Raw genomic sequence first — 20,670 nt, forward strand, 5'->3', positions numbered from 1 at the left:
TCTCACCTCCTCCTCTAGATATCCCAGGTTCTCTCAAGTTTCAGCTCCAGCACCACCTTCTGCAGGAGCCCCTTCCTCGTCTTCCCCAGCGGCTCCTCTTGCTATCTCTCTTTACTATTTCTCCAGCTTATTTGTGCTTATTCACTTGCCCATTGTTAGGGAGGGTAGGTCCCATTTTTGCCTCTTTTTGTATCCTTAGCTCCTAGCCCTGTGTCCCGCACTTAATATTATTGCTCAGTTGTTTCTGACTCTTAGAGACTCCGTTTGGAGTTTTCTTGGCAAAGACACAGGAGTGGTTTGCTATTTTCTTTTCTAGTTCATTTTACAGTTGAGGAAACTGAGGCAAACAGGGTGAAGTGACTTGCCCAGGGTCACACAGCTAGATCTGAACTCTGAAAGATGAATCTTCTTGACTCCAGGCCCTGCACTCTATCCATGTCACCACCTAGCTGTCCTGGCAGTAATAGGAGCTTAAGAAATTGATTAATTAAATCAATAAATGAATCAATTGATTTCTGGAAAGCTTTAAGGTTTGCAAAGCACTTTCCATATGTTATCTCATTTGATTCTCTCAGCAACCCTGTGAGGTAGGAGCTCCTATTATCCCCATTTTACAGAAAAAACAACTTCGGCACAGAGGAGTTAAAAGACTTGCCCATGGACACCTAGCTAGGGAGTGTGTGAGGGCCAAGAAGCCTTTGAGATGAGCCATCACGATTCCAGAGAAGGAACAGTCCCTGCCTTCAAAGGGCTTATTTTTTAACCAGGGATACATGTTTACACGTCAGTGAATACAAACTCTCTACAAAGTAGTCCTGCCAAGAAGTGAGGGGGGAGGGGCCTTTGCATGTTCTTCGGGCGTTCCCTCCCGTTCTTCATGGAAGAGTCCACAAGCCCGGTCTCCCCCCTTCCATTCCTCCTCCAATGGAACGTGCCGGCTTCCCGGCGGCGGAAGGAAGGGGGCAGGTAGATATTCCAGGTAAGACAAATCGCTCCCCGATCGCCGTGGCCAGGGAGGAAGCCCTGGCAATCCAGGGGCGTGACTGAGGAATTGAGCGTGCCTGGAGCCTGCGTGCCGGGCGTGCTCGCCGAGGGTTTTGCGCCTGCGCGATGCTCGGCGGTCCCTTTCTGCCTCCACGATCGCCATGGCGCCCGTGGTTAGTATCGCGCTCCGTGCGCGGCCTTCCCCGCGCGGCCGCCCCGCGCTCTCTCCTGGGCTCCGGGGGCTCCGGTCCGACCCAAGCCCGGGCCGGGTGATGGGTGGGGATGGGGATCGGGGCATGGCCAAGCCACCGCCGCCGCCGCTTCCTCCTCTTTGGCGGGACCCGGCTGCTGCACGCTGCTTGGGGAGGAGGCCGAGGCCGGGGCCTGGCGCCCACAGGGGTTCTGGGCGGCTTTGGGGGCCGCTGCACGCAGGCGCCGTGTCGGGTCTGGCCCGATGGGGCTCCTCTGGAGCTGGGGCTGCCTGCGTCTCACGCTCGGTCTGCTGCCCCGGGTGTGGCCCGGGGGGCGCGCGGGCGGACCGGCCTCAGCTTGCGCTTCCTGGGCCTCAGTTTACCTTTTCGTAAGCCGGGGGTCGGGAAGCCGGCGGTTGCGTCCTGGGCACGTCTTGTGGCCGCCGTCCTGGCACCTTCTGTGCGAGTTGTAGGGCTGGACTTGGGGTTCTGAGGTTCCCAAGCACTCTCCTGGCGGGTTTCTGGGCGGGTCACCGAACTTCTCTGAGCCTCTGTTTCCCTCTCTGCAAAATGGGGATAATAACTTCTTCCACGGCGGCGCTCGTTTTTAGGGATGGGACGAGGTTTTGCAAACTGGAAAGCATGTGAAGAAACGAGTTTTTGTCGGTCCTGGACTTGAAGCTTATGTGGCTTCTTCTGACCTTAGTTTATTAAGGGGTTTGCAATTTGGCCCCACCTTTGTGACCAATAAATGAACCCTGGTGTGGTTAGAGAACGTGCCTGGAAGCCAGGAAGAGGTAGGTTCAAGTCCCACGTCGTGACCCTGAGCAGGACTGAGTTGCAGCCCTACCTGCATCGTTAGGTGGGATTTCCTCAGCCTTTCCCCGTCCCTTTTGGCTAATCTAGTATCTTCCTCCCTTCCCTCTATTGTGGATAATAAACCAGAATTCCTCCTTCAGACTTTAGGAACGCTTTGTGTATCCCTGGGAACGTTGCCTTGCTTTTCGGTGCTTGTGTTTTAACCTGTAAGCTTCTTGAGGGCAGGGACTATGTTTTGGGCAAATTGTGCATCTCTCCCAGAGTCCAGCACAGATTTGATGAGCGAATGAACACATGTAGTCGACTTTTCTTTGGAAACTAGTGACTGGAGAGGTTAAATTTCTTGTTGGTAGGATCTCTAGTACTTTAATATTAATACCCTCCTAGACTAAGTAGAGTAGTAAGGCTCAACTGCTTTTTGATTGGAAATTTTAAAAGAAAATCATTAGGTTTGTCATGACTGCAGCAATGAAGAGTTGATGGGTACAAGGCATGGGCCTTCCAACTCTTGGTTCCAGTCTTTACTTCTATCACTTAATGGTCATGGACAGGCAAGGCACTTACCCTCTCCTATCTTGTTTTTTCCTCTGTAAATCTAATGGGGATTTGGAGAGGCCCCTTCCAATTCTTTAACATTTTGTGATTCTAAAAGAGGGTCTCTAAGCACTCTGACTAAATGTCGTTGAGGAGCAGCCTAATTTTATGAAGAGTGTCATCCTCTTTTCTCTAACCTGATCTCTAAAAGGAAGATAATAACACCTCCTACTTCCCAAGGTGGTAGTGAGGGTCACTTGAGATAATAACTGTGAAGCGCTTAGTACAGTCCTGGGCACAAAGTAATCGCTGCAGAAATATTAGCTGTTGTTATTGTAGGGAGCTTAGGGAAAGAATTTTTCCGTAGTTTTTTTTTTTCCGTAGTCTTTCAAGCATAAGGTAACCTTGCTAAATTTCTACTTGGAATGTTTAAAAAGTTGAGTAACTAGAGTGTGTATGGGGGTGGGGGTATATGCAATACTATTTATTATTGGTTGCTTAGGGGACTCCTGGTCAAAGATTAACCCCATTTAAAAAGCAGACTGTCTCTAAGAAGGGTATTAAGAGAGAAAAACTATAAAACTATAATCTACTTTTCAGTTGCAAAATTGTTCAGTACCTACTATGTGCAAGTCACTGGAGATTGAAAGATGAAGACAGGATAGTCCCTGCCCTTTAGGGGGTTATAACCAAGTGGGATTGGTGAGTTGGGGGACAGAACCAGATAGACATCCAATAGCCACATTAGGAAATTATTACCTATATGAGAGAAGTTGAACAATGGCCAGATTCACGGAGGGAGAGATCTCTTTTAGTTCAGGGGATGTGGGAAGTTTTCATGGGCAGTGGGGAGACAGCAGTAGGTTGCTGCAACCTCAGAACTCCATCACATAGCTAGGAAAGAAGCAAGAAAGCAGCCATAGTCATGAGGTCTTAGAAATAACACTGTCCCACAACTCAGCATTCAAGGTGTACAGAATAAAAGTACAGTTAGAAGTTCAAGAATGGTTTGACTAAATCCAGCACATATTTCCATGCCAGGGAGTTTTTAGGCCATCAGCCTCTTGGTAAGAAGTAACCCTCCTCTTTTACAGAGTGTCAGAACTTTAGACTGGAAGAACCAGTCACTGCTTGACTCTTTTAAAGTTCAAAGTTTTTGGAATTTGCTTCCCCCCTACCTCCAAGTATGTATTTGAAAGTTAGCCACTTACAGACTGTATTTATGTTTTTCTGTAGAAGAAATCTATGATGAAGGGCGGCAAAAAAAAGAAGCAAGTCCTTAAGTTTACCCTGGATTGTACCCATCCTGTGGAAGATGGGATTATGGATGCAGCTAATTTCGTAAGTTATTTTCCTGACGCTATTCATTACTTAAACTATAATAAACTTTTCCCTTAGTATGTAAGTATAGGTTTGGGTTGCATTCTGGAAATGACTTAAGAAGCAGCAAGTATCTTAATGACCAAGCAAATTTATTTTTTTTAAAGACAGGAAACAAGGTATTGAAGTAGCTAATTTCTGGACTTGAGTTGTCTGGAAATGATGGCTTGGAGGTATTAGTATCTCAGCTATGGAGACAAAGTGGATAAGGGCTTGGAGTCAGGGACACTTATCTTCCTGAGTTCAAATCTGGCCTCGGACATTTACTAACGGGGTGCCCTGGGCAAGTCACCTAACCCTGTTTGCCTCAGTTTCCTCATCTGTAAAATGAACTAGAGAAGGACATGGCAAACCACTCCAGTGTCTTTGTCGAGAAAACCCCAAGTGGGGTCAGACATGACTGAAAAACGACTGAACATGGAGACGCTGTGTGAACTAGCCTTAGGAGAGTTCACTGTTTTTGGTGATTTGGAGCGCATTTTGATATCTTCTGAATTAAAATACTACTGCCATCTTCGGTTATAGTTCTTCTGACTTCTTTTTGAGCTAGTTTCTTTCAGGTATTTATTATATCTCTGCTGTGCTCTTTCCTCCTTTTCCCCATGGAAACTTAGACAAATGAAATCCATGCAGAAATTAATCCATTTCTGCTTTGTTAGATTGCTAGTCAGTTCCTTGGTCTCTCTTTGCTTTCTGCACCCTCTGGTGAGGAGAGTTCACACATACACTGTATGGAGGAAACTCCCAAATATCCTTTCCTCTTAAATGTCCTTTTTTATCCTTACCTCACCATCAATCTCAGGGAAGTCAACTAGTGTTAAAATGAAAACTTTTACAACAGAAGTATTTGTTTAAAAAAAAAAGATTCCTAATCTCTACCTGTAGGCTTACCTATTTTTAAGTAATACTTTATAGAACACAGTTGTATAGTTTCTTGTAATTTGTAGAATGTCTTTGTTGAGAAGTTGAGTTGAGAACCCATTTCATCCAGCCCATACCAGAACAAAAATCTCTACCCTGTTCAGACAAGTGGTCATCCAGTCTTGTTTTGAAGACTTACAGTGAGGGAAACAGTGGTTGCCTGGGTTTAAATCCTGACTCTGCCAGTTATTGCTTTTGTAACCTTGGGCAAGCCACTAGCTCCCAGATTGGGGGGTGGAGAGCCTGGGGCCTCTGAGACCAGTGTGGTGTGGCCCTTTGATTCATTCCAAACTTCACAGATCCTTCTGTTCACACTTGAGGACCTAGAGGGCCACATGTGGCCTCGAGGCCCCAGGTTCCCCACCCCTGCCCTAGGAGCTTCTGTTTTGTCAACTGTCAAATGAGGGAATCCAGCTAGAAGAATTAAGATTCCTTTCAGTTCTGAATATTTGACCTATTTCAATAGGATCTTTGTAGACAGTCCGTTCCATTTTTAGGCCTAATTGTTAGGAATGTTTTCTTTTATCTCCAGCTGAAACCTGCCTTCTCTGCTGCCCTTCTCCTTACCCTCAGTCCTTCTATCGCCCCATCACATCACACCCAGTTGTTTCTGGTTGTGCCTTCTGGGGTCATGAAGAACAAGCAGTTTCCTTTTTCCAGGATGCATTCCAGCTGGTCCTTGCTGCTCTTGCGTGGCAATACATAAATTTTTCCCTGGTGAATTCTGTCACACTCCACTGAGGCAGTGCTCTGTCTGTCCTTCTCTCCCTACCCCTCTCCACATTCTCAGCAGAAGTCCTTGCATCCATCAGCGTCCTCTTTCCTCTGTTGTTCCTCAGAAGCTCTCTTTGCCTTTCTCTGATTTTCCCCTTTTACTCTGGTCTCTGATGGAATGTTCTTTCCCCTTGTTGAGATCAACCCTTTCACTTGTACTTTTGCTCCTTCTTTCCCTGAATCACTCATTTGCTTATTTTTTGTCTTTATCCCTTGGCTTTTTCCTTTCTCCAGACACGACCTGGTCTTCCCCATACTTGAGAAGACTTTGCTTGATTGCCAAATTCCTATGAAGGCCTGTCCTCTTTGCCTCTATTTCCTTACCTTCTTTCTTAATTACTTACAGTCTGACTTCCCATCCCACCACTTGACTAAAACTGCTTTCTCTAATAACCTTTTCTCAATCCTCATTTTACTTGACATAGCTGTAGTTTTTGTCACTGTTGACCATTTTCTTTTCCCTGGACTTTTGTGATACTGCTCTTTTTTGCCTCTCCTATGGGTTTGTATTATTATCCTTCTGGATGTCCGTCTGTTCCCCCCCCACCCCCCCACAATTATCTTTCTGTACTCTCAGTGTTCACATTAGCTCCCACATATTCAGTAGTTACTCTATATAGTCGATTCCCTAATCTATACATCTAGCCTTATTTTTTTCTTACACTCCAGTCTCGGGGCAGCTAGGTGGCACAGTGGATAGAGCACTGGCCCTGAAGTCAGGAGGACCTGAGTTCAAATGTGGCCTCAGACCAAACACTTGACACTCACTAGCTGTGTCACCCTGGGCAAGTCACTTAACCCCAATTGCCTAAAAAAAAAACCAAAACAAAACCCTACACTCCAGTCTTGAATTACTACCTGCCTGTTGCATAAGTTCACCTGTGCAGGGATTTTGACTATTAATAACTCAAAATCGATGTATCTAAAACAAGATATTACATTTCTTCCTAAACCCATCTGTCCCCCTGATTTTCCTGTTTTCTTTTTGAAGTACCACGATTCTTTAAATGACCTCAAGTTTACAACCCAGAATTGTCCCAAACTCTTCCTTCATCCTTCATCTCCCTTCCCTATCCTCAGTTCTCATCCTGTCAATTGACAAGCTCCCCAACATTTCCCAGGTCTGTCCTTTCTCTGCTCCCACAGGCTCTGCTTAGTTCAGGGCATCATCTCACTTGCTTGGATTACTGTATTGGCCACGTGTTTGGTCTGTCTCCTTCAGCCTCTTCCCTGCTTCAGGCCATCTTGTACACAAATGCCCCCTGCATATTCCTGTAACAGACCTCACCATGTTCCTTTCTACCCATCTCCCCCGCGTAATTTGAAAACCCTCGGGGCAGCTAGGTGGCGCAGTGGATAGAGCACCAGCCTTGAAATCAGGAGTACCTGAGTTCAAATCTGACCTCAGACCAAACACTTGACACTTACTAGCTGTGTGACCCTGGGCAAGTCACTTAACCCCAATTGCCTAAAAACAAAAAAAAAAGAAAACCCTCATGGACTTCTTGTTGCCTCTAGGAAAAAACCCAAACTACTCAGCTCTTCAGCCCACCAAAATTCAACCCTAACCTGTCTTTCTAGACTTATTTTCTGTCACTTCCCTTTACATACATTCTATTCAGAATGGCCCGTCAGCTGTTCCCCTTATGCAGTACTCCATCTGTGACCGCCATATTTTTGTACAGCCTGCCCCCATTCCTGCAGTGCACTCTCCCATCAGCTGGGAGGCTCAGTGGCTGGAGTGCTGGGCCTGGAGTCAGAATAACTGGGGTTCAAATCAAGCCTCAGACACTTGTTAGCTGTGTGACCCTGGGCAAGTCACTTAACCTCTGCCTCTTTGTCTGTATGATGGGGATGCATCTATCTTCTAAGGTTGTTGTGAGGATCAAATGAGGTAATACTTGTAAAGAGGCTTAGCACTGTGCCTGTCATGTAGTAGATGCTTAATAAATACTTGTTTCTTTCCTCCCTTCCTCCTTCCCTCTCTCCCCTGCCTCTGAGAATCCCTAGCTGTCTTCAAAGGACAATTCAGTTTCCTATCACAGGTCTTTCTTGATTCCCCCCCCCCAGTTGCTAATACTTTCTCCTTCTTACTTTGTATTACTTGATAGATACTTGATATTTCTTTGTGTGCATGTAGTCCTGTTGTCTTCCTTCTTGGCAGAGGTGATGAGGGCGTTCCAGGCACATCAGTGCACTCTCTACTGCTTGGCCTCTGTCCTGAGCTTCTGTTGATGCATTTTTGACCACATGTCCCACTTTTTAGTTTGTTTTTTGTTTTGTTTTTGGGTGAGGCAGTTGGGGTTAAGTGACTTGCCCAGGGTCACACAGCTAGTGTCAAGTGTTTGGTCTGAGGCCAGATTTGAACTCAGGTCCTCCTGACTCCAGGGCCGGTGCTCTATCTACTGTGCCACCTAGCTGCCCCTAACATATCCCACTTTTGATTCCTATTGTGCTTACAATCCATTGAACCCCCAGATTTTTTCAGATGAATGATAGACACAGCCACACTTACCCTATCTTTTATTTGTGAAGTTGATTTTTAAAATCCAAGTGTAAGATGTCTGCACCCTGGCCTGTTGAACCCTTTGTGGTGCGTGCCGCTCTCTTATCACTTCTTGTGTTTAACTGAGCCCTTGAGCTGCGTGTCATCTGTTAGTGTGATGAGCATCATTTAAATCACTGATAAGAACAATACATGGCATATAGCCAGAGACGTACGTGTCCTGAAGATAGTCCTAGATGCTAGAGATCCATGGAGATATCAAACTATTAATGGCCATTCCTTGGTCCAGCCCTTCAGCCCAGTACTTGTACTATGGTTTAACCTTCGTCTTTCTACCCAGAACATGAAGGTAACACAGGGAACTTTAGCAAATGCTTTCCCGAAATCTGTCGTTCTTTATGTTCCAGTCTAGTAAGAGAAACTTTGGCATGACCTGCTCCTGGTGAAACTGGCTGCTCTCTCCTTTTTAGAAGCCTGTTGACAAGTGGTGATGTTTCAGGATTTGACCTGGAATCAATGATACTTTGCAGGGTCCAGTCTCTCTTATTTTTTGGTAATTAGAACAACCTATGCTTTTTTTCTACCTGACCATGGTTTGAGAATCACATCTCTTTGTAATTTCCTAGGATGGGGGTGGAGTTAGATGACTTGAACTTACTATTGTGGTGTGATTGATACAGTTTTTTTTTCTATCTCTTTACTTATGTAATCAACTTTGTTAACTATTTTTGTTCTGGCTGTTCTCTTTGGCAGAGAAAATAGGAGTGAAGTAAGAGCTGAGCACGTTTTTCTTGTCTCTGTTCTGTCCATCTTTATCTGTGGTTTCATCTCTCTTTGATCCTCTTTTTCTGCCACAGTAGTTTATAAAACAAAATGCTCCTTTTTGTTGGCACATGGGCCTTAATGTACCAGGACCATTTTCCTTTCTTTTTGTTTGTTTGGTTTGATTGTTTTTCCTGGTGAGGCAGTCGGGGTTAAGTGACTTGCCCAGGGTCATACAGCTGGAAAGTGTCAAGTGTCTGAAGCTGGATTTGAGCTCAGGTCCTCTTGACTCCAGAGCCAGAGCTCTGTCCACTGCGCCACCTAGCTCTGCCCTAGGACCATCTTCCCTTGGCAACTGCAATAGTTCGTTTTACTCACTTCCAATTTACACACTTCCTAGAGGACCTGATCAAGGATTCATCTGTTTCCTTCATCGTTTTGGATTCACCTATGTCCTTGCCTTGCTTTCAGGTTCTCATGTCATTTAAAAAATAGAGGTAGTTGATCAAAAATAACTTGTGTACCCACAGCATTCTCAGCCACTCCCTTCTCTGATTATTTTTCTTTTTGTTTATAACTTGTGATGATAAAATAAAAAAGTATTTCTAAAGTACTTTGCATGCCTTAAAGTGCTATATTAAAGCTACCTAGTATTATTTGAACTGCTGATATTCTTCTTGAACATCATATTGCTTCCACCCACATTACCTCCTTGTTGTAGACAGTTTGAAATTCTAGTGTTCACAGCCCTTTCTCACATGACCTGGTGGTTTTGCTTGAACTCCATCCCATTGTCTTCCATCGTGATTACTGCTTTCCATCCAGCCTGGTGATTCCTTTAACCCTTGCCCCCTGAATGGCATGTTGTTTGCTGGTCCCCATTTTAAGCTCAGTGGTATTCTGATATTTCAATGCCCTCACTACCTAGTGTGTCCTGTACTGTATCATTTTGTCCAAGTTGACTTGTAAATGATGATTGCTTTTCTTTGTTGTCATGAAAGATCACACCTTCCATTTCTTCTGTATCTCTTCTTGTCAGTTCCCCTGACAAGCAGATCATGAGCCCCAACTCTCAGGATGCACGGACTTCTTTAAACTTTTTAGCAGGGCCATATGTGCACATAGGTGTGAGGCACTGAGTAGAGACTGACAGTGCTGGCTTCATGTTCAGGTTAGGTTTTAATTGCAGATCTCCTTGTCATTAATGGCCCTCATCAGTGTTTGTGGTAGTGGCCTGGTGGTGCTTCCCTTCTAACTTCTCAGTGTCCTTCTCCTTCCACACCTCCTAGGAGGTGAAAACATAATCCTGATGGAAGAGTCAAGAGTAATCTCAGTGCCATTGGTTTTGGTATTTTAGCTACAAATTATACCAAAAGTTATAACTTCAGGTTTGTTTTGTAAATATGCCTTTATGGCCATAATTGTACTGTTTGCGTCCTGGATTTTGGAAGTTCTAGGACTTCATCTGATTACTGATAGTCACTGTTATTTTGGAAAAAACCAGGAGCATCCCAGTTCCCTTGTGAATGTGTTTTCCTTGCATTTAGAGTCTAGAGAAAGAGCTGAAATGGTAAGTCCTCAGGGTGAGCCTGCAGTGTGTGGCCAGGCAGCCTCCTCAGGCCCTCTCTCATTTTTACAGGAGCAGTTTTTGCAAGAACGAATCAAAGTGAACGGAAAGGCTGGCAACCTCGGTGGCGGAGTCGTAACCATTGAGAGAAGCAAGAGTAAGATAACCGTGACGTCAGAGGTGCCATTTTCTAAAAGGTGAGAGGGCGAGTGATAGTGGAGGAAGTGAGAAAGTGACACCTAGAAGCGGGCAGGCCTCATGTTCCCCTGCACAGCTCAGTGGTGCTGTGGGAGAGGAAGTACTTTGCCAAAACGGTAAATGGCTTTATGATTGGGTGAAAATAAACAGCAGCCACAGTGGTGGGGTAAGAGGAGACAGCCTGCCTTGGACTTTTCCAGTCTCCCATGAGCACTTCATCTCAGATGTGCAAAATGGAGCTCTTGCACCTTGGTGCTGACCTCATTGGGTTTGTAAAGGCGACTCTAGACAAAGAGGAAGGGGCATGGCAGCTTTGGGGAGGTAGGGAGACTTGTAGATACACATGGTCTCTTCTGGGGAGCTTGGGAAAATCTTAGAGCTACTAGCTGCCCTTTTTAGCACTTTTCATTGGAAATGAAACCTTTCCTTGAAGTGTTTCAGGCTAAATTGGGGTGTTAGGATTTATCTTTAATCCTTAAACTGAATCTCAGTGATAAGTTTGCCCTGAGTCTAATCACATGGAGCTGGTGTTAACGGGAGCCTTAAAGGGACTAGGGCACAGGAATTTTAAAATGTATCTTCCTATTTGATGCCTCCCAAAGTGTCTTGTCTCCCAGGTGAAAGTAACATTTGTTTTTGTTGTTTTGGGAGCATCAGTTACTTGGTTTCATTGGGTTGATATTTTCTTTCTGAATGATAAGTAGGAAGGTCTTGAATTTGCTTTCATCTCCAGCTTCCGTCAGGCTAACGGTTTTCCTTTTTACTCAAATAAAATCAGCTGCCCATCTGGAGTCAGGGCCTCCCCTGTGTTTGTTCTGAAAGCACAGTACATAGAAGCACGGAGCCTGAGGAAATGGCAAGGCTTCTTGTCCCCCTGCCCTGCTTCTGGGCTGGTGGTACAAAAATTCTCTTCCACAGTGGTGGATATGCAGTGTGTCTCTTCAGTGCTCTGAGACTGTCAGGGAGAGAATTTTAACAACCTCCCTTTGCTACAAGCAAGTTTCCCTGTATATCTAACCTGATTCCTCCTCCATTTTAAACCCGTTTCAGCTTGTTTCTGTCCTTAATGGAGAAGGAGGGAAAGTCATTAATAGTAGCCAGGTCCACACACTCTTGGTCTTTTCTTGCATTCTTTTTTTTCTCTTAGTAACCATCTCAATTTCTTGAAACATCTTTTTCGTTTTCTAACCCTTTTATCATTCCTTCCTGCCCCCTCTCTTAGAGTACAGGAAGAGCTTTGCCAGTATGTAGAAGGTAGCAGCAAGAGTATATGTAGCAGTGAAAAGCAGTACCTTGGAGTTACTTTTTGCCTTTTCAACGTTTCCAATAAGGAGCTTAATTGGGTGATAGAGTAACCTTTTACAAAATTTTTAGATTTCTTGGCTCAGTGTGAGTTTTCTTTTTCACCTTCTTTTGGGAAAATCCTTTATTCCAGTGACCTTTGGGGACTTAACATATTTAAGGAGCTGTCATCAAACAATAAGGGACCCCTGGCCAAGGTCCAGAGTGGAAACTGGAAGTCACATCACTAGATTCCTCATTAAAATGGCTGCAGATCCTTTTTGCATTGTAATGGTTGGCATTTTGCAGTTGGACATAGAAAGCCGGTTACTACCTTTAAGGAGACTGTAACTTCTAAGACAAGATAAACAAACACCAGGTGTATGCAGAGTGAGTGGTAGTGACTTATTTGGCCACTGTCAGAACGAAAACCAATTGAACCTCCAAATAAATGAACTCCTGAGAGATGGAGTATTATGCCAGGGCAATGGCCTTGAGAGGATCTGTATATGATTCTGTTTAGGAGATGGCTCAAATAGTGTTGACTCTTTTGCAAGAAGATTGACAGTAAGGGCAATGAGCTATATCACTTGGAGCTCTTTGGAAAACAGGGTGATATATAAATTAAAGACATTAACATTGGGTATGTGCCCATCAGCTTGAGACCATGATGTCTCCTTTCCACAGTCTCTAAAAGCTATATAATAGTTATTCCCTGTTAGATGGACTACCCTTGTGTCTCTTTAGTCTTATTTCTGGTGCTAATTGAACTGCCAGTACCCTGGTTGAGGTCTCCTGGTGCTCAGGTCCGGTTTTGGCCCTCTGCTTTCCATGCAAGGTGGGCCAGATGTCAAGATGTAGGCCTGGGTGTTGGCCCATGTGGTGAGTGTGGTGATGAAGGGGAGGGCTGCCACAGAGCCCTTGCCTGCCTCTTGTGTGACCTGCTGTGCGGCCTAGTCACCAAGCATCCTCTCTCTGCAGGTATTTGAAGTACCTGACAAAGAAATACTTAAAGAAGAACAACCTTCGGGATTGGCTGCGGGTGGTGGCCAACAGCAAGGAGAGTTATGAATTACGGTACTTCCAGATCAACCAGGATGAAGAGGAGGAAGAGGAGGAGGATTAAACCCTCTTGGGTCTGGAAATGTTTTGTATATGGTCTTGAATAAAACTTGAACCAAAGTGGTGGTTATCCTTGTCTTTCTGCACTGTGGATTGTACAGGATACTGGAAACAATTGGAAAGGGCTTTGGTTGGGCTGCCGTGCACTCATCAACACTGAGCTGCTTCTGCTTGGGGATTTCAGTTTGGAATGTAACAGTGCCAAATTGGAAGTGGAAAAAAAAAAGTTATTTTCAGGGACCTGATGCAAATTCTGACTGCTTTTAGCAGGTCGACAAGGGCCTTCTGCTTAGAAGGCAGTCAGAGATTTGAGCCCTTCCACTTAGTGACTTTGGAGGAAAGGGTTCCCTCAATTAGTAAGTCTTGTCTGTCTCTTTCCTCAAGGAAATTGATATACAATTGATACAAATCTGGGGGCTTTTAGTTCATTAAAACAAACAAACAACAATTGATTTCCCTTTGAAGCCCTTTAAATCAGATTGGAAACTGTTACTTGAGTAAAAGTACTTACAAAAAAATTCCTCGGGCATTTGGCTGAATTCCCTGTTTTTGATGAAAAATTAGACCTGGACAGGAAGCTGCTTTGAATAGCCCTTTTCCTATCCAAAGTAAAAAGACAGTCCATTATCTTGAATGACAATCTGTCCTGCAGAATTGGGCATGGGGTGTGACAAAAGTATGATTTAAATGGAGTAAGTCTGTACAAGGATATATTAGTCAATAGCCATTGTTGGAAAAATCCTCTTTTTGCTGTGCAGCTGCAGACAGTGGCCTCCAGCAGGGGGAGCCAGAGATAAGGAACAGGCCTGTTTACCCAGCTGTAATGGTGGTCTGCACTGGGTACTGTTGGCCAAAAAGAAAGACTCCATGTCGATAGAATGTGGGAAACTATGAAATGTTATCAGGAAGCAATTCCTACCAGGCTGGTTCTAGAATAAAAATTTCCTAACGGAAATAACCGTGCAAGTTGGCAAACTTGAGCCAATAGAGTAAAGCCTATGTTCCTTGGGAAGGAGACTGAGTCTCTAGTTAGGTTTTCAGTTTGTCACATGACATTAGAAATGGGGAGGGACATAATTAAAATTCTGATGACATTGCAATGGGAGACAGAAGGGCCACTTGGAGATTGACTTTAAGAAGCATTTTTCAGTATTTGGGAGAATAGTTCTGGAGCTGTCTCCTATTCACAGTTAAGGGTGCTTGCATGTGTAACACTCGCAATGCCTGCAGCCCATTTGCCTGGCACAGCAGGGTGGTTGGAGGTGGTGGGCCAGTGGCCAGGAATCAGTTTAGACTAGCTCTAGAATAAGCCCACCTGGGAGGTGTCCAACTTTAGCTCCTGCTTGTGGGTTGAGGTAATCACGTGAGAGCCTGGTATTTGGATTTGAGGAAAATGCCCAGACAAATCCCATTGTTAGTAAATAAATGTCTCCCGAAGAAGAATTGTTTCTGTAGTCCTCCTCTTACCTTAATAGAAGGATTTTCCCAACTTAGGGAGTCATGGGTCTTTCTTTTGAATGGCACAATGATTATATTTGGCTTTGCCACACTTAGTAAATTGCATGAAATGTCAGAATTGAGGTGTGAGAGTATAGCCTGTTCCAGTGACCATCTATCTAAAGAAAGCATTGTCTGCAGATATTTCTAGTGGGGTTGTAAAAACATTCTGGGTTGAAAATTGGCAACCAAGAATTTTTAAAATTAAAGCTCATCCCAGATTTTTAAACTTGTATAAGACCTAAGTTCGTTGATTTTTTTAAAGATGCTTTTTCGAGCTCTTGTAATGAGGCATATTTTATATTAAAGTGGCTAATGTGGCTATGGTTCTTGTGCGAGGACTATTTTTTAAGACCTGACTGCATTTTTTTGCCTTTTGTTTGTTTTTGTTTTTTTTTATATTACAGTCATTTCCCAGCATAATTGGAACCAATTCTATCTTAACAATTTGTGCATTACTCCATTCTGGGATTTAGAGGTCCTGGGGTTCAGATCCTGGTTCTGTCATTTACTGCTTATGTGGCTTTGGGCAAGACATTTAACCTCTCTGTGACCTCAGAGGTCATCTTTTCCCATCCCTTTAAGTTGAAGAAACTGAGCCAGAGAAGTTGTAGCTTGCCTAAGGTTACACAGCCAGTCAGGAGCAAATCTGAGTCCAGAGTGATCCTTCTATAACTCTTAAGTGAGAGAGTTGGGTTTATGGCCTCGGAGGTGCCTTCAGCTCTGAGCCTATGACTCTGTGACCTCTGCTGAGGAGGGGGGTATTTTATCGTTGGGTTTAATCCTGATCACGATTGGTCATTGCAATTCATCTTGAATTTAGCTGTCTCTTCTAGTGTCACTTAAATTTCCTTTGATGCCTTTTGCTTTCCTCCCAGTTATTTCCCCCACCAGTCCCCCTCCAATTGAGCCCTCCCATGTAACAACATTGAAGCAGATACAGTGACCACATCAGTGTAAACTTCAACTCACTTCAACTCGTATTTCCCCAGCTTTCTACTGGGTGGAGGGAAGGGGCTGATGTCAATTCTTCAGCATGTAGATGGGTCTGTTTGGTTTTTGCAGTTAGTTTGCCTTTCAGTATTTTTTGTTTCAGTATTTTTGTAGTCATTGTCGACGTTCTCTCGTTTCTCCTTATCTTTATTCATAACAAGTCTTCCCACGTTTTTAATTCCTTCTATTGGTGATTTCTTATGGCACTGTAATGCTCCATTACGTTCATATGACAGTTCATTCAGTTCCCCAGTAGATGGGCACCCACTCCTGTTTCACAGTCTTTGCTACAGCAGAAATCACAGCTGTAAATATTTTGATGCCTGTGGGACTCTTCCCCCTTGGCTCTGCTTCCTGGGCATATGCCCAGTAGCAGGATCACTGGGTCAGTGGGTAGGGATAGTTTAGTGACTTTCCTTGACTGATTATTTATTGGTCTCTACAGCAACAGAAATTCAGTTCCCTGGAGTTATCCAAGTTATTTCTTATTCAAGTGAGTATGTGATAGCTTATGTCTTTTCTGAAAGTGACATTTGTCCATTATGAGTCAGTGCCTGCCACGTGTTGGACACTTCCTTATTCCCCCAAAAAGGGGGTTGGCTAGGGCTGGTACTAGCACAGTAATTCGGGATAGTGCTTTTGGTTTACTTTCTCTTCAGTGTAGTCGCTTGAACATCGGACTTAGCGGGGTTCCCGGCAGAAAGGCCGGAGGCTCACTTTGGCTGCTAGCACTGATTTGCAGTGTTCTCTGTGGAGCACCCCTGCCTGTGAGAATGAGAATCTGAACTGCTGATTTTCGGCTATGCTAAAGGTGGACTTTGGACCCCTGAGTTTTTGGAGATGCTGCCCTCCTTACCTGGTTGGCTGGTGGGTGGTCCTGCTTGGTTTGAAATACACAGGAGCATTATGGGCCGAGTTCCATGAATCCATGATTTAAAATATTCAGTGTAGTCAAAGTTGGCTGTAGAATATTTCTTCACCAGCTCAGGACGTCACAAGCATCGGATGTCACTTGAGTGATAATAGTGCTAACACCCTGAAATGCTGACCTCCATCGAGGAATTCTTAAAAGTTAATATTTGTTCATCCTCAGCCTTCATGCTTATTTTTCTGAGTATCCCTTTTCTGGTGTCAAATGATAGGGTTGTTTTTCCCTCATTGGTACTAAACAGCATGGTGATAATTCTAAAGAAAACAGATCCTTCCATGTCACGGAATTGACTAAGATCCCTTTCAAAACTGGAAGTTATTCTTAATGCCCATTACTGGGATTATTACCTACGTAAGCTGGAGGGCCAGGGATCGCTTACCCAGAAGTGTACCTCCCAGAGGACTCAATACAGACTTGTGCTTCTTTGTGGATTCAATGGAGTAAGTGGAAAAAAAGTGGTAAGCAAATGAAAATAATACATATTTACGAAATCTGAAAAGGGTCAGGTTTAGAATCACACCTCTGATGTTGCCTGGTGAGTCTTAGTGGCTCGTTTTGAGTCAAAGCTTCTGGGATCGTGGGCCACATTGGGAAGCGGAATACCTCAGATGAAGGAGGTGACGCTCCCGTGGTCTACCCTCTTCCTTGTTCAGGTCTTTAGATCTACAGTATTAAATTCTGGGCCTCACGTTTTATTAAAGATATGGCAAACCAGAGGACATGTAGAGCAGGGTGACAAGGCTGGCAAGGGACTTTGAAACCTTGCCAGATGTGGAACATTTGAAGGAATTTGGACTGGTTAGCTTGAAGAAGAAAGGAGTTGTGTTCCTGGTCTTCCAGTCTTTGAAGGCCCGTCAGATGGAAGAGGGCACTGGGGAGCCTTACTGAGTCATACCAAGAAGTTATAGGGAGTAGATTTAAGGTTGAAGTTAGAGAACTGTCCTTCCATCCTGAGGTCTCTTCCAACTTGACATTGTGTGATTTTGTGGGTTTTTTCCCCCCTTGGTTTATTTACTGAAAAATGTGAGATAACTAGAGAACTGTCATCCTGGCCCACTTGTTGAGTTAAAAACCCCTTGGAATTTTGGCTTATGTCAACGACAACTTAAGGAACTCTTATGTAGTAACACTTGTTCTAGGCCCTGATGGCCATACAGTGGAAAGAAAGTCTATCCCACCTCTTTTCTAACTTTTGCCCCTAATGGAGTAGTTGGGGGATTTAGGACCACCCTACATAACTAGTAGATGGAGCACAAAGGTAGGAATTGGGAAACTTGAGTTCTGTGTCTGACTCTTCCTTTGTGACTCTTAGATGTGCCATCTAAATAACTTGTGCCTCAGTTTCCTTATCTGTCCAGTAGAAGTGATAACTGCCTTATCTACCCCCACAGAGATTGTTCGGACCAAATGAGGAAATATTTGCAATTATTCACCTAGATAATTAGGGGAAATTAGCATTTATATTGTACCTAGCATGTGCCAGGCATGGCTTCACAAATATTCACAACAATACTGCAAGGTAGGTGATGTTATTTGTTCCCATTTACAGTTGAGGAAATGGAGGCATATAGAGGTTAAGTGAATTGCCCAGGGTCACATAGCTGAGCTCAGTGCCTGAGGCCGGACATTATAAACAAGAGAGCTTTAGGATCTGGGTTCAAATCTTGGCTTGGTTACTTTGCTGTGCGACTATGATAGTCATCTTCTCTAGGCCTAATTTTCTTCGTTTTTAAAATGGAGTGTGTGTGGAGGGGAGCGTGGACATCCTGTAAGGTCTCTTCCGGCTTCAGAGCTCTGATTCCCTGCTATGCCAACTGTATTTTAGAGCCGGAGGAGACCTTGGCAATCTTCCTGTCTCCCCTACCTGACAGAAGGGGGTTGGAGGTTGAAGCCCCCGGTTCTGTAGCTGATTAGTGGTAGCTGCAGGCCTGGAGGCCGGGAGTGTCATTCCATAGCTCCACGCAGTCATTATTTTCTATCGTCCCAGTAGGTTTGGGAATTGGCCTGCACCGTGGCCCTACCAGCCGTGCTAACTGCCCCCACGTGGGGTCTTGTCTGTAGGAAAGACTTGGAGAAATCGCTGTGCCTAACCAGTATTCTCACATTGAAGACACTGAGTGGAAGAAGAGGCTCTGGTTTTTGGGCAATGATTTGGGCTCTTAGATTTGTGGGCAATGATTATTTCGTTGTCCTTGATGGGGCAGCGCTCACAGTATCAAGGTGATCGATTGGAGAAGAGGAAGTTCTCTGTGGACTTTAGGGCTAACCCAGGAATGTGGGCTTTGTATCCCAGAGATGTAATGCAAGGTGAGAGCCATCAAGTGAGCTAATGAGAATTTTTTAAAGCAGTAACTGTTTTTCTACGTTGCCGATTTTCCCCTCCCCCAACGAAAATAACCCTCCTTTATAATGAGGGACGGTGCTTAATCCAAACTCCTGGACACATTGGCCAGATCTGATGACACGTGCCTCATCCTGCGCCTCTAGTCTCCTATCTCTCTGTTGAGAGACTCTGTCCTCACTTCATTCTTTCAAGTCCTGATCCCCCTTACTACCAATGCCTTTCCTTTCAAAAGGGATCCGCTTCTTTCCATTCCACCGTGAGATCTTCACAATTGAGACCTGTTTCTGTATTTCTTTGTATCCCTCCTGCTTACTTAACACAGGGCCTGGCACATCGTTAACACTTACTTAATAACGCTCATTGACTTGTAGACTTGACTCAAGTTGGCACTGTTCATTGCATTGATCAGAGTTCTAATGTTCTTCATTACCTTTATGTTAATGTGATCATTGGATCATCTATTGTCTTAGTCCTTATTACTTTACTCTGTAGTCACTTTATGTAAATTCTCAAATTTCTTTGAATTTGAATTCTTTATATTTGGCATTTCTTATGTCAAGATGTCAGGTTTTTTTTTCCAGTCATTCCCCAATCAATGGACTCTCCTTTCCAAACAGAATTATCAGTCCATACTACATGCAAAAAGTACTGTGCTAAGCATTGAGGGTACAAAAAAAAATGAAAAACATACCTTGCTCTTTTTTCTTTTTTGGTTAGGCAGTGGGGTTAAGTGACTTGCCTGGGGTCACACAGCTAGTGTTATGTGTCGGAGGGCAGATTTGAACTCAGGTCCTCCTGAATCCAGGGCCAGTGCTCTATCCACTTTGCCACCTAGCTGCCCCAATACCTTGCTCTTTTAACAAAAAATTCTCACTGAACTCATGGGAAAAAGAGGCAGCATATCAGAGTGGCAGAGAGCTGCCTCAAGTGTTATCCCTGACATCCTGGCTGTCTGACCCTAGGCAAATCACTTGAGTCAGTCAGCAATTTATTAATCACCTATTATGTGTCAGGTACTATGCTAAGTGCAGAAGATACAAAGAAGTGAAGAAACAAGCTGGGAAAACAGGGTGAAAAATTGTTTCCCCAGTCTCTGCCCTCAAAGAGCTTACAGTCTAGTTGGGAAGACAACATGCAAACATTATCCATATAGACCCATCATCCGCTAGTTTTGCAAATCTGTTAAAACAGGAATTAGATTTAGCCTAGCATGACCAACTCCTGATGCGGTGGAGTCTCAGCAACTCTTTGTGATCACTTCTGTTGGTAAACCATCTCGTTAGTGACACATTCTAGAACAGGAATTGAAGGCAACCTCCTCCTGGTGCTGGGAGTTCTGTTCTCTCTTTTTTTTTTTTAATTAGGACATTTGCCCCATTCCTTATGCTTTAGCACATCTATTCTCCGCAGTCCAAGCCTCTCATTTTAAAGATGAAGAAACTAAACCCAGAGAAATTAAGTATATTACTCATGGCCATGTAGCTAGTCAGAACCTGAGCTGGGATGGGGGGCCCTCGCCCTTGACTCCAGATCTAGTGTCCTTGCTACTTTACGGTGGACTGTAAGCTTCTTGAGGGCAGGCACAGGAGATGAGTTTTCATTTTGTCTCTTCCCAGCTGCTGGTACATGCTTGATGTTTGCTCGGTGTTCATTGACTTCACTTGCTATGTTAATTTTGACAAGGTTCATGGTAGGTTGTATGGAAGTCAGGTTGTCATTTGAGGGCAGTCAGTTTCCAAGTCTTGATTCTGTTATGGCAGCATCTGGCCCCTTCTCTCCACTCACACAGCCTCTTCTGTTCAGGACCCCATCACTTCTTTCCTGGACTGTTGTAATAACCTTTTTTTCATTAAAAAAATTTTTTTT

General features: G+C 44.2%; 1 protein-coding gene across 1 annotated transcript; it reads left to right on the top strand.

The window, feature by feature from the left end:
* Positions 1-1,050: 1,050 nt before the first annotated feature.
* RPL22 (ribosomal protein L22) lies at positions 1,051-13,099 on the top strand. Its single transcript, XM_020975172.2, has 4 exons — positions 1,051-1,157; positions 3,765-3,869; positions 10,511-10,635; positions 12,899-13,099. Exons 1-4 carry the CDS (start codon positions 1,146-1,148, stop codon positions 13,041-13,043), a joined length of 387 nt encoding a protein of 128 aa, XP_020830831.1. The 5' UTR covers positions 1,051-1,145; the 3' UTR covers positions 13,044-13,099.
* Positions 13,100-20,670: the final 7,571 nt, after the last annotated feature.

This window comes from Phascolarctos cinereus, unplaced genomic scaffold (genome assembly GCF_003287225.1).
Source record: "Phascolarctos cinereus isolate Bilbo 61053 unplaced genomic scaffold, phaCin_HiC Scaffold_726;HRSCAF=1367, whole genome shotgun sequence".
In the NCBI taxonomy this organism is placed as follows: Eukaryota; Metazoa; Chordata; class Mammalia; order Diprotodontia; family Phascolarctidae; genus Phascolarctos; species Phascolarctos cinereus.